Genomic DNA, 13170 nt, shown 5'->3' with positions numbered 1-13170 from the left:
AACTTGGAAAGTGGATGCTCTATCCTTCAGCTGGAAAAACCTATCAGTTTATGCCTTTCCTCCTCTGCCTCTGCTCTCGAAGGTACTACTAAAGATCAAACAGGACAAGCCAAGGATGATTTTAATTGCACCAGACTGGCCATGCCAACACTGGTACACCCTCCTGCGCAGTGTGTCACGCTTGGCCCCATGGCACCTGCCTCAGACTCCTTACCTGTTGTCTCAGCAGGAGAACCAGATTCTGCACCCTCAGCTGCAAACCCTGAACCTAGCAGCCTGGCTAATTACCTAATCTCTCCTTTACCACCCCTCAGTAAATCAGTGATGGATATCATTTTAGAGGCTAGGAGGCCTAGTACTAGAAAATCTTATGCTGCAAAATGGAAAAGATTTTGTACCTGGAACCAATCTCAAGGGATGAGGGCAGCAGTGCTCAATTTACCTCAGATTCTACAATATTTGACTGAGATGCTTCATAAGGGCTTGTCCTTTTCCTCCATCAAAATTCATGCCTCAGCCATTTCAGCTCATTATAGCACAGAGCCTCCTCTCTTCCCTCACCCACTGCTCAAGCAGTTCCTCAGAGGGGCCAAACATTTATGGCCACCGAGGAGAGCTCCAACTCCTGCCTGGGACCTTAACTTTTGTCTTGGAGAGACTCATTCTTCCTCCTTTTGGGCCAGCTGCTACTGCAGATTTAAAATTCCTTTCTTGGAAAACAGCTTTCCTTTTAGCAATCACTTCTGCAAGAAGGGTATCTGAGTTACAGGCCCTTATGGCAGTGGAGCCTTTCATCATCTTTCATGAGGACAGGGTGTCCCTCAGAACCAATCCCTCCTTCATACCCAAGGTGGTATCCAGTGTGGCTCTTAATCAGTCCATTCATTTGCCTACCTTCTTTCCTAACCCACAGAACAAAGGGGAACGGATACTGCAATCCTTAGATGTGCACAGACAACTTAGATTTTACTTGGGCAGGACTGAACCTCAAAGGAAATCTGAACAACTGCTGGTGGCATTTGCTGCAGGGACAGAGGGAACAGCTATTTCAAAGCAAACCATTTCAAAACGGATATGCCACTGCATTCATTTCTGCTATAAGCACCATGGAAAACCTATCCCACAGGGCATCAGACCCCATTCAACCAGGGCTGCTTCTACCTCTACAGCCTTTCTCAGGGGCGTCCCTACAAGGGACATCCTAGAAGCTGCTACCTGGAGTTCTGTACGTACTTTTACCAAGCATTATCTTTTGCCAATTTTCTCTAAATCCAGAGCTGGTTTTGCCACTGCAGTCTTGCAGGGCCTTATAGCTGGTCCTAATTCTATTTGAATTTCTCCTCCCAACCTTAGCTTTGGGAATCTACCCAAATGTAATGACTGCAACAGTGAAACACGAAGAACATAATACAGTTGTGTACACTTACCATAAATGTAGATGTTCGAGTGTATTCACTGTTGCAGTCCTGGTTACCCTCCCTCCAGCCCCCTTTCCTCTTTTGGCTATACCTCTACTCTCACTTACTATGCTCATAAAGCTTTTTGGTGTATTTGCTTTTTTGTTGGAGGTATATCCTTGTATTATAGATTTAATTGCTTCCCATTAGGGGGGGCACCTGACATCTGGGGCAAGAAAAACTGATGTAATGGCATCAGCTGTATGTTTTATACCCCTGACGTCATGGAAGAAGGGACAGCAACTGACGCAGGACCCAAGATTTTTGTTAATCAGGCCAACTGAGGGCTACTGCAAGCAGATAACCCAAATGTAATGACTGCAACAGTGAATACACTCGAACATCTACATTTATGGTAAGTGTACACAACTGTACTTTCTCAATTTCTTTCATTAATTCCAGGCCATTAAAACCTTACATGGATCTGTTCTTTAGTCTTGTCCATTGTGTGTCTTCATAGCATATGGCTATATACTAATCTCATCATTTGATTCTAAAAGGCTGAGCTACTAGTAATTGACACACTGCATTCCTCTCTGTCCTAATTAGATTTTCTTTTGCTGTGTTCATAGTGTTATCTTCCCACTGTTCCTTTTTAAAATTTGACTGGCTTACCCAAAGGCCAGCTAACCTTGGTGATTCTCAGGGTCAGGCTGTCCTGAGGTAGAAGGCACTGCCACCTCCTCTGCCTGTGCAGGCACTTGGTGCATCAGTGTCTCACTCCTTTCCTAGAAAAGGCAACTTACATCAATATTCTTTAGTGTCATTTGCCATCTTTTCCTTATTTAATTTTCTTGCTACCTTTCTTTTTTAACCTGATGTATAGAATTCTCTTCCTTTTTATTTTCTGTTTTATTTTATTAACTTGTTAACCAAGTTAAGCCTATTGGATACAAGTGTCCCTTCTCATGGGTTACCTGAATGCACTGTCTGCAAATCAGCTTGCTTAGACACATAGTAGGGAAGTGGAGGCTGAGGTAATCAAACCATGGTTTACAGGAAGTAGTTCTTTAACAGCTCCTAGCCCTAATACTGTTAGCTAACTGACTGAATAGCTACTGGGGTATTCTGTTTTAGTTTGACGGAAAGATTAGTTAGAATTCAGCTCAAGTGTATTTTCAAGGCATTCTAATTTCATTTCTTCTGAAAACACATTTATATTGAGTACTCCCTGGTCTTCAGTCACCTTATTTTCAGGCTGTGGTAACACATCTACACCCTGCTTTGCAACAATTCTAGACTGCAATATTTAGTGTATAGGTTCCTTTCTGACCGGTGTAGATTCTTTTTTTCTTTGTATTCCTAACCAAATATGTTTACGTTTAGACATTTCTAGCAGTATATTATGGTCTTTGTTGGAGTCATACACTCCAGTGAATGTGTCTGGTCACTGCTCCCCCTTCCCTTTCCTGACTTAGGTTTATGCATAATAGTAGGTTTATTCACCTGCTGGTTCACTTCCTCACACACTGAAAAGAGTTGTTTGTCAACAGAATGTTTTTCCCATTGCCACCACAGCTGTATAAAGTGGGGAAGATTTTTCCCTATTACTATCTCATATGTTAAATCGGAAACAATTCAACTGAATGGCTTACCTTTCCAAACTCAGACTGTATGTCTGTCTCGTAGGATATACTGTGTTTTATCACCAGGAATGCATACCATTTATACTGCTTTGTTAGTAATAGTTTTCTTCTTGTGTTTATACTGCTCTTTTATTATGTGCTACCCTACTTGCAAACATTGCACTAAATTAATTTGGCAATTGCACAGTAACATAATGTAGTTTTTTTAACCATTCTAAAAGATAATTTACCATTTTGTCCAGGTACAACTTTACTACCAGCATGCTTTTTTGAAGTTATAGTTTCCCTTACTTAACATTGTAACTATCACTTGGGTGAAAATTAGTTATGTTGCTCCTTTTCCCACATTTAAGAGAGAGTATGTCTACTTGTTACCTGTATTTAGCATAGGCTTTACACTATGTCCACAGCTGAGATTTATACATGGTTCATTTGTATAATAGTCTTTCTAGTAGCACAACAGAAGTTTGAGCCTTTAGGATCAATTTGTCACACCTGTTTTTTTAAAGCAAAATGTAATAGCCTTTTGAGTTTGTCAGTTATTTCTGTCATTTTTTTTCTTATGTTTGAGCCTTTGGATCTAACCATAAGTTAATAATATGCTTTGTTACAAAACTGAAAAAATGTCCAGCCATTGAACTCTTGAGCATGTGTGTCTGTGGTAACACCAGCTCTGAAAAGTTAAGCCACTTCTCTTTGTCTTAGCCATGATAATCAGTCCACTCCAGGTCCATGAAAACTGTCAGAGGTATTCCAGGTAAATAGAATGATAAGATCCTGGACCAGTCAGTTCACTCCCATCCCTCCTGGTGGGCATATTTCTCATCTTTGGTAAGCTGTGTGTTGATGTCCTCTTCCTGGAATAATAACATTAAAGAAATATATAAGGTAACTAGCATGATATACAGGAAAGAAGGTGAGAAAGAATAATAGAGCAACTTATTGTTCTAATATATACAAAATGATTCAGTGACATACAGCATGAAGGTTAATTTTGAAAGTTAGGTAGGTGGACTTAAAGGGATAAGAACAGTTTAGCTGCAGTAACTCTTGAGAGAGATGACTAGGTACAGAGATAAGAAAAGTAATATGTTATAAAGAAAATGTGTGTAAGGCAGAGGCGGGAATATAGAAAGGGATGAGAGGGGAGAATGAAAAAAGGGAGTAAGATAGTAAAATGTTCTTAGTATAAGTGGTGGTATATTTTGATGGTAAAAGTATGAAGAGGTACTGATGGTATGTGTAAAGGAGTACATGACATATTTCGCAGTAACATTCTCTTTTGGTAGTTAGAGTCAGTTTTATTTTTTGTTTGAAAGTTGATCAGTTTTGGTTCTGCTGTGATAAAAGGTTTGTTGATTACCCTATTTTTTTTATGCTGTAGTATATGCTGATGATTTTGGTTTCTGTAAAATTAAATTGCTTTTTTATTTTTCAAGTATTTTTTTATCTCTGTTGTGGTGAGTCGAGTCTTCATTGAACTGCACCTGTTTTCGCGGGCAAAAATTAGATGGAGAGAGGATGGTATGACTAGCCTTTTCCTTCTTTTTGTGATCTTTCAAAAACTTTACAGTTGTGAGATGGCCAAATAATTAAAAGTGAACATGAAGGAGAATACTGGAGAAGACCTGTTAGTGTGTTTTGGGGAAAAGAGGTCTTCCTGAGAAAGCCTTGAAATTCTGATTTTACTGCTCGTTCTAATGTACTTAACCTTTGTCTGAGGAACACTGTGTGGAGTCTCATTTCCAGGTTGGAGTTTAAGCTTTCTTCACTGTGTTTTGGACCATTTGAGTTGTTCTATCAATGGTTTCCTGTTCAAGAGAAACTATCTGTTGCTTATCTGATGTTCTTAATTCTAGATTTTTCTCTGGGTTTGTACTCCTTACTTTGCCTTCAACTGGTTAGAATTGTTTCTTGACAAATCCTTGATTTTTGCTATGTTTTTTTTTTCTTTTGAAATTTCATGTTGAGTCAGATAACCATCATATCTTAAGAGCCTGGTGCTGCATTCACAGAAGAGCAACTATGTATGTCCTTCAAGTAGGATTAAGGCGTGTAAGTCATTTGCTGTGCAGGCCACATCTATGCAAGCATTGCATTCCCTTCTTTTTGATCACAAAAACTATTCTGGATTTTTCTTTCTTTCTAGAAGTTCTCTAGCTTGGTCATATTGTGATGACTGTCTTTCAAACATTCCAGCTTGATTAGTCTTTCCAGGGCCACAGCAGGTTCCTACGCAGTTGACTTAGGCATTGCCTTTGGTAATAAGGAAGTATGTAAGCTACTGCTAATATCTGTTGTGCTTCTTTCTACAAATTCATTGTGTCTTTGGCCACTCGCTTTTGAAAGATGTACTTTTCCATGGATCCACTAACACAGTTTCGTGGTCCCATCCTTGGATTTTCACCAGTGAATACAACTTGAGTGTTTATCCCAGAGTCTGAGCTGGCTTCTGCAGGTCTGTTCTGCAAAGTCCTCTAGATTAGCTTCTCTTCTTTTACTTGCATAAGTCCATGGGAATCATTTGAAAATAAAGAACCTAGTGGCCGAGATTTCCTTTAAGAAAGATCATTTAATACATAGTTATATACTCTTATCTTCAGGTCATTGAGAATGTTTCAGCCTGCAAGTCTTACATATTCATCCACTTTTCCTAATGAAGCAAAGGTGGGACATTTATTTGTGTCTTTTCTCAGTTCTGTTATCACTGTCCACTGTAACTGGAAATAAGACTGAGGACAAAGTTCAACTTGGCCTACTATGTGGGCTTCCCTCTGTGATAACATTGGAGATTCCAGGAGGATAGCAAGATCCAGATGGAAACTGTTGGACAGAGCCAAGATTGGGAGTGCTGTCTGCTGGCAGAATGTACATTTTATAAGGACTTGCTGGCTGAGATGCTTTTGAAGATTTGTAAATAAGTTATGTGTAGCAACATATAGTTATGAAAAAAACGTCAAAGATTTGCATAGTGTAAGCATTCTAGTTCTTGGTCAAAGAATTAACTGTTTGTTTTATATACCTTTTTCCAAACCATCCAGGAGTCTAGACCTACTGTGGAGGATTGTTTTAAAGATGTGAATTCTCACTATGCTCATGAAGTATTGATGAGAGAGCTGGACAGGCCCTTCCAGCATGGTGGACCTGGAGTGTATAAAGTAGTGAAGACTGGTCCTTCAGGTCACAACATCCGAAGCTGCCCTAACCTTAGAGGTATCCCAATTGGAATGTTAGTTCTGGGAAACAAAGTCAAAGCTGTGGGAGAGGTATGGATTTAAGAGTCTTATTGTGGATAGTTTAACCATATTGTAGTTGTTTATCAAATAAATAATTGTAGGTTAGTTTTGCAAGCTGTTCTTACAGCAGATGTTCACTGTTCAGCGGTTGAGGCATTGTAAATGTATGTTTTATCTTTCTCTTAATAATACTGCCATGTTAGCTTGGAAAGTGATTCATAACTGGAAAATACAGTGTTTTGTTTGTTTAATGTCTCAGTGATATTTGCAAGTTACGAAAAACAAGATTACCTTAAAACACCATGAATTACATCTAATTTCTTTTGGGAGAGGGTGTTACTGATTTTTATCACATTTAATGTTTTGTTTGTCAAAATTTACTGTTTAGGATTCTGGATAAATTCTTTCTTGGATCCTGGTAAATATAAAGGTTTGCTTGTCATCCTATGTAACTGATGTAACTCTGAATATCTTAATCAGCCTTTACTTTGGTATTGCATTTATAGGTTCTGCTTATGTGCTTGAGGATGTGGTGTGTCATGCTGTTTCTAAAACAGTTTCAATATATAAGAAAGAAGGAAATTAAAACAGTTGTACTTTAAAATACATATACGTGTCTGCTGTGCTGTCTTAAATCATTTCTAAATGTGGTTTACAGAGTAACTCTTTAATTCTGGAACTGTTGGTCCCAATCAGGAATCACAGGACTCACCTTCACAACAAACAGTATATCCCTTGGCTATTAATACTTGGATTATAGTTCTTTCAATAAATGCCATTTGTAAACTAGTACCAACCTCTGCTTTACTTTTTCAAAGTTTGTAGGTTCACTGTGTGGATGCGTGTGGGTGTATATATGTATGTGTGTGTGTGTGTGTATATATATATACACACACACACACACACACACACACACACACACACAGATATGTGCATTTCTGTATGTGCACACACTTTTTTTTTATAATTTTGCCCCATGCCTGCTGACTGTTTATGCCTTCTCTTGATTAGCCGCAACCCTGTCCTGATGGGAGGGGGGCATTCTTGATTTTTTTTTAAATTTGACAGTAACTGAGAGAAACTTGATAAGTTAATCCAACTGTAGTTGATCCTGGCAAATTTAAAATAAATTGTAGCATTCAGAAGTCAAAGAAAATGTCAAGCCAGTAGTATTTGTTTTTCATTCTAGGCTAGAACTGCCATATATCAAAGATAAATGGGTTTTGTGATATCCACAGTGATTGAGACCATTTTGTTCTGCCTGTATTTGTGGCTTTTATATCTGCAATTCATTTGTTGTCCAATCACAGTGCAGCTTAAGTAGCTGAATATGTTCTAATTTAACATCAGCCCTGTTTCATCATACTATGAACACTTTGAAATGTCTGCAATGTTGCTGATTGTAATTGCATTTTAAATAGCACTGTTCATGTGTGTGCCAGGTGACCAATTCAGAAGGGACTTGGGTGCAGCTGGATAAGAACAGCATGGTAGAGTTCTGTGAGAACGATGAAGGCGAGGCATGGTCACTGGCTAGAGATCGAGGAAACAACCAGTACCTCCGACATGAAGATGGCAAGTTTGTGGATTTACTTTATTATCTCGTTTTTAATATATGTTATGCTTTTTGCCAGCAACAGACTGTTTTGTAGATTATCTGAGGTGTGGTTTTGTATTATAATCTTACAAGGCTTTCTTTGGCATTTGGTATATTGTAATATAACAGGTACCTTATTCCAGAAATGGACGAATGCTTTTTGAAAACCAAAATGCTATCTGAGGATGTGGTTTACTAAAATTAAATTTACGCATGGTAGCACACAGCATTTTATTACTATGGAATATTTATGGATCCAGCTGCATAAGATTGTCAGCATATTGCCTATGTTTTATTTTCATCTTATTTCTACCGGAAGTCATTCTGCATGGACTTTATAGTGGCAGTTAGACTTTTTTTTAATCTTGTTATCCTTATGCCTGTCAGCCATCAGTCCAGGTGGGGCAGGTGTTCATCATTGTAGACCATCATCCAGGAAGCAAATCGTTTTTTTTTTTGTTTGTTTTTTTTTTATACTGCCCTGACCTCTTCCCCTTGGCAGCTACATGCACATTTATTGATGTGAGAGTATGCAGTGCCTTTGCCGAAAGGCATGCACATTCCCACGCACAGTCCTGGAACCTTATCACAAGGACCAAAACCGTACTGACTGCTGCTGCTTGTAGTGATGCCTTTCCTCCAGTAAGTGTCTTCAGTGCAGTGAGTGAAACTTCCCCCTGGAAGAGTGAGCTCTTGGCAGCTTACTCATATCCTTCCCTTTCTTGACTCCACCAGCACCTGATCTGCTAACTGAACTTGGGTCTTGGGATTCTAGTCTGGGTTTTATCCCTAATTATGGTGCCAGTCTGGTGGTCACATTGTATGTAAACATGTGAATCATTTTTTTAACACTTCAAATTAATCCATAGAGCTGCATGTATTGAGTATCTGTGTGTGACAGTAACTTTTGATAACCAGTTTAATAGAAAGTAAAGTCTGCAAACTTGTCACACATCTTTATGCAACTTTTGAAGTGCCTGTTTGCTTGAAAAGTCAATGTTTTAGTGCTGCTTCTTCCTGATTTATCTTCTTTTGTATGTATGTATGAGGGAGACCGCTATGGTTTATTGATATCTACTGCAGTGTATTTTGGCCTGACTGATGAATCTGCAGTTCAGGTGTTTTGTGCAGGTACTGCCAATGTAGATGATTCCTTTTAGACCTGATACCAAAATGGCTAATTTCTGATTAAGTCCATAGGTTATTAAGTCCATAGGTTGGGGATGTTTCTTTTTTTTAATGGAACATCAGATCCTTGCTGAGTAACATTAGATGGTCTCTGTTTGTGGCAGAATGGTACCACATGAGCCATCCTTCACCTTATTTTTCTGCATTTCCCCTGTTTGATTTACCCCGTGGTGGACCTCAGGACCACTGGGCTGTGCCTAACTGGGGACACAAGGAAACAGGTAAGTATTAAACAATAGGGCAAGAAGAGGAGAGGAAGCCTGAGTGCCACTGCTGCTTCATGAAGATAAGCAGCTTATTTTTATTTAGTTATTTATTGTTACATACTAGTGTACCCAGCTTAACCGCTCTACAAGCCAAGAGGCAGGACATGTGCTTGGTGATTATGAGGGGTGTCATTCACTGCAACACATGTCACTGTCACAGGCACCACCCCCTTGTGTCAGGTGTCCTGTGTGGTCTCTGGACTCCGCTAGAGACTATAACCCAGGCATAAAACCCAGAATGTGCTTCCCATCCCTTTCCACTTGTCAGAGGTGAGCAAGCATAGCCTTTTCATTACTGGCTCTTCCACAGCAGCAACTCCTGTGTCCAGGGCCATTAATAAAGTCAGAGCTTTCTTACTCTACTCTGAAACTATCTTTTTTCTTTGTTTTTTGCTGTTGTTTCTTAAGCAGTTGATTGAACAGCTGTTTACAAATTATGTTAATTGATGGATATTTCAAAGCCCAGTGGTGAACCCAGAAAAGCTCACCAACAAGTGTGCCAGCAAGAGATAAATTTCCCTGAAGAACTATGAATTCCACTGTTTTTGTTTATGGAAAAATTACTAGTTTACCCCTGTGGTCATTGTATTTATATTGTTAAGAAAATGTTTTTATGTTGGGCATTCTTTTAAATCAGGAAGTCTGTAGCACTGGGTAAAAAGGTGTCCAGTATTTCGCCAGTAGGAGAACTTGCTAGAAGTATGTCTAAGAAGCTTATAAGACCAGGAGCCATCAAAGAAAAATAGAGTAGCTGAAGAAAATAGCAATTAATGAATTTGCAGCCAGAGAGCATGTGACTACAGTGACCACACAAGGGCCTGTAGGCTTTGGTTTCTGTAAGGTACAGCTCTGTCTATCCCTGCCCCTAGTGCCACATTTTCCTGCCTCCCCATCTGTTTAAGCTCCTTCAGAGGACAGCAGTAGAATTATGAAATTGCAGCTCAACCTGGTCGCCTTTAGAGATACAACTGTATCAAAGCCATATGCTGGTCCCCAGACATCTGCAGGGACAGTACTTTGGCACTGAATGCTAAACAGTGATCTTTCTTGGACATTTTTGTTTTGTTTATTCCAAAAACAGAGACTATAGGGATACCTGCCATTTTAATTGTACTTTATAAAGAGCAATCGCAGTGGTAGCAAGATATACTGAGGCTTTAGGTTCAGGTGCATTTTCATTAGCACTGTATCTGTTGGACTGCATTTATTTGTGAGAAATATGTAGCTGTGCTTCTCTTCAAATACAGGTGTTTTACTGAACAAAGTTAGCAGATTGGCAAAACGTACATATACCTCCTTTTCCTTCAAGGGTACCCCTTCATTTCAGTCACTGTTCCACCAGCCAGGAGCACACAAGATCCCCTCATTGGAGTAGATGTTTAAGTTAGAAGTTGATGTTGAAGAGGAGATTACTTACTCTTTCCAGTTTTATTGTCCTTTAGGTTACGATTCTGAGAAGTGGACTCATGTCTTCTCAGTCTCCTATGTAAGTTATATCCATCAGGGAAGCCCTCAGGTAACATTTTAAATGGTGTGCAGAAGAGCTCTAAGGTTAATAAAAGGCAGTTGTGAGATAAATAAAGGGTATCTGGAGCTCTTTGGGCATGGAGGATCTCAGACCTGCAACCGTCCTTGTGGTCATCCAGTCATTTAAGGATGTGCTTAAAACTACCTCTTTTGAGCCAGATTCCCAGCCTCCAGCTCCTGTAAATGGTCTGATAAATGTGACAAGGTCCAGGAAAGATCAAATAACTTGTTCAGAATTCCTGTAGCTAAAACATACTGTTGTAGTCTAGATAATGAATGACCATCCATATTAGTTATGGTTCTAAACACTGCTTCAGATGACAGGGGATAGTAGGGTGCAGGTCTGCTGTAAAAACAAATGTGCAGTTTTTCTACACTTTATTACAGCAGTCAGTTACTCAGACACTGTTTGTGCAACCTTGAAAGATGTTACAATATGTAAGAAAATGTAGGAGGCAAAGCCCCCCTTCAGTGGGAATATGTTTGAGGGGAACTTGGCTGCCACTTCTGCCAGGGCCATGAAATTATAGGTTCATAGGTAGGTACTAGGGTATCTGCCTGAAGGCATTTATAAGCCTAGCCAGAATGAATTGGCTTTCACTGACCCCTTAGATTAGTTCCATGTGCCTCTTGTCCAGCAGAGCCACTGAAGTGATCCCCGGGGTAAACTTTCTGTTTCCCATCCACTCGTCAAGGTTTCTCTTGAAGAGTGTTAGCGAGGAGCTCTGCCTAATGTAGATTGGAATCTTGTTCCAAAGCATGGGAAGTCTCTGGGACAGGAATCTATCCCTCCAGCACATCCTATTTATTGTTGTGGTGAGGTTTAGATCCCTAGAGCGTGTGGCTTGAGGGGATATGGTTTTCTTTAGGTGGAGCATGTGCATCAGTTCTGGGTTGGACATGGCCTTGTATGTCAGGCAGAGATCACCTCTGAGTAGGTGGTATGCAACCGAGTACAGCTGGAGTTTCTTCATTCAAGCTGCATAGGGCATCTGTTTGAGGCCAGTGATCCTCTTGGTGAGGTACTTCTGTGGTCTTTCCAGCTGTTGCAGGTGTCTTGTAAGGTACATCTCAAATGGGGCGTTGTACTCTATGATGGATCTGATGAGTAGAGGGGCACAATGACCTCTTTTGATCTGGATGCAAACCCTTTTGTGATTAGGTGGGCCACATAGAAGGATTTTCTAACCACTTTGGCAATGTGATTATCAGAGGAGAGATTACTATCTACTTGGGTCCCCAGATCCTTTATTACGTCTTCCATACTTAGGTATGTGGTAGTTTGTGGGTACTTTGTTTTTTCCAAAGGGGATGACTATGCACATTTTGGCATTTAGCTTGAGGCCATGATTTTGACACCAAGTATCCGTCTCAGTGAGACTCTTTTGGAGGATGTCTGTGTCAGCTGGAGAGTCAATTATAGCCCCTAGTTTGCAGTCGTCTGCGAACTTGGTCAGCCATAGTCCTCCTGTGCTTGCCTGTACCTCTGAGAAGTATATGCCGAACAGGAGGGGTCCTAGGACTGAGCCCTGGGGAACACCACTTGTAACCGGTTTAGAGTTGGACCTAGCTCCCGCAACTCTCACCATGTGGGTTCTTGTCTGTGAGCCTGTTGACAACCCATCTTGTGACATAGGGGTTTATGTTCAGGCTGGTGAGCTTGTCTGTAATACCAGAATGGGGAATGGTGTTGAAGGCCTTTGCGAGGTCTAGGTAGGCTGTGTGCAGCACCTTTCCCTCATCTACAGCCTTGGTAACTGTCTCAAAGAAGTCCACCAGGTTTAGGAGGCATGATCTGCCCTTAACAAAGCCGAACTGGGTAGGGTCCAGTGTTTGGAGGTTCCCAATGACCCTGTTAATGAGTTCCATGATGATGCGTTCCATAGCCTTGCAGACCAATTAGTCAGGCAATAGTTCCCGGGGTCTGTTGTGGCTCCACCTTTGTGAGCGAAATAACCGATGCTGTGTGCCATTCTATGGGTACGTAGCCCGTGGAGAGGCTGAGTTTGAAAAGTGCGTTTACCTGAAGGGTTAGTTCGTCTTTGAGCTCATGTAGGATGCAGCCTGGGACACTGTCCGGTCCCATTGATGCTGTGTTTTTGGCTTTGGAGAGGGCTGTTTTAACCTGAGTGTCTGTGATTTCAGGGGCTCTACATTCTTCTGGTATGGTTATGGGCCCTTTTGGAGGTGAGAGGGGGGTGAAGTTTGCACTGAACCTGTTTGCCAGGATGTTGGCGATATTGGTCGGTTCAGAATATTTTGTGCTATTCTGCACTCATTCTGAGCAGATCTGAGCATTACCACTTAAATTTT

At 40.5% G+C, this 13170-nt stretch overlaps 1 protein-coding gene across 1 annotated transcript in view; it reads left to right on the top strand.

Annotated features, from left to right (window-relative positions):
• Positions 1 to 13170, top strand: part of MYCBP2 (MYC binding protein 2) — a gene marked incomplete in the record, with an annotated part of 5088083 nt that overhangs the window by 3896262 nt on the left and 1178651 nt on the right. Inside the window, 2 exon segments of the mRNA XM_044072904.1 lie at positions 6085 to 6309; positions 7722 to 7854. Coding sequence (XP_043928839.1) covers positions 6085 to 6309; positions 7722 to 7854 — 358 coding nt within the window.

The sequence above is a fragment of the Protopterus annectens genome, chromosome 5.part1 (genome assembly GCF_019279795.1).
Source record: "Protopterus annectens isolate FY-2018-M chromosome 5.part1, PAN1.0, whole genome shotgun sequence".
In the NCBI taxonomy this organism is placed as follows: Eukaryota; Metazoa; Chordata; order Ceratodontiformes; family Protopteridae; genus Protopterus; species Protopterus annectens.
Note: the sequence above shows the minus strand (reverse complement) of the source record. Positions and strands in the feature narration are given on the sequence as shown.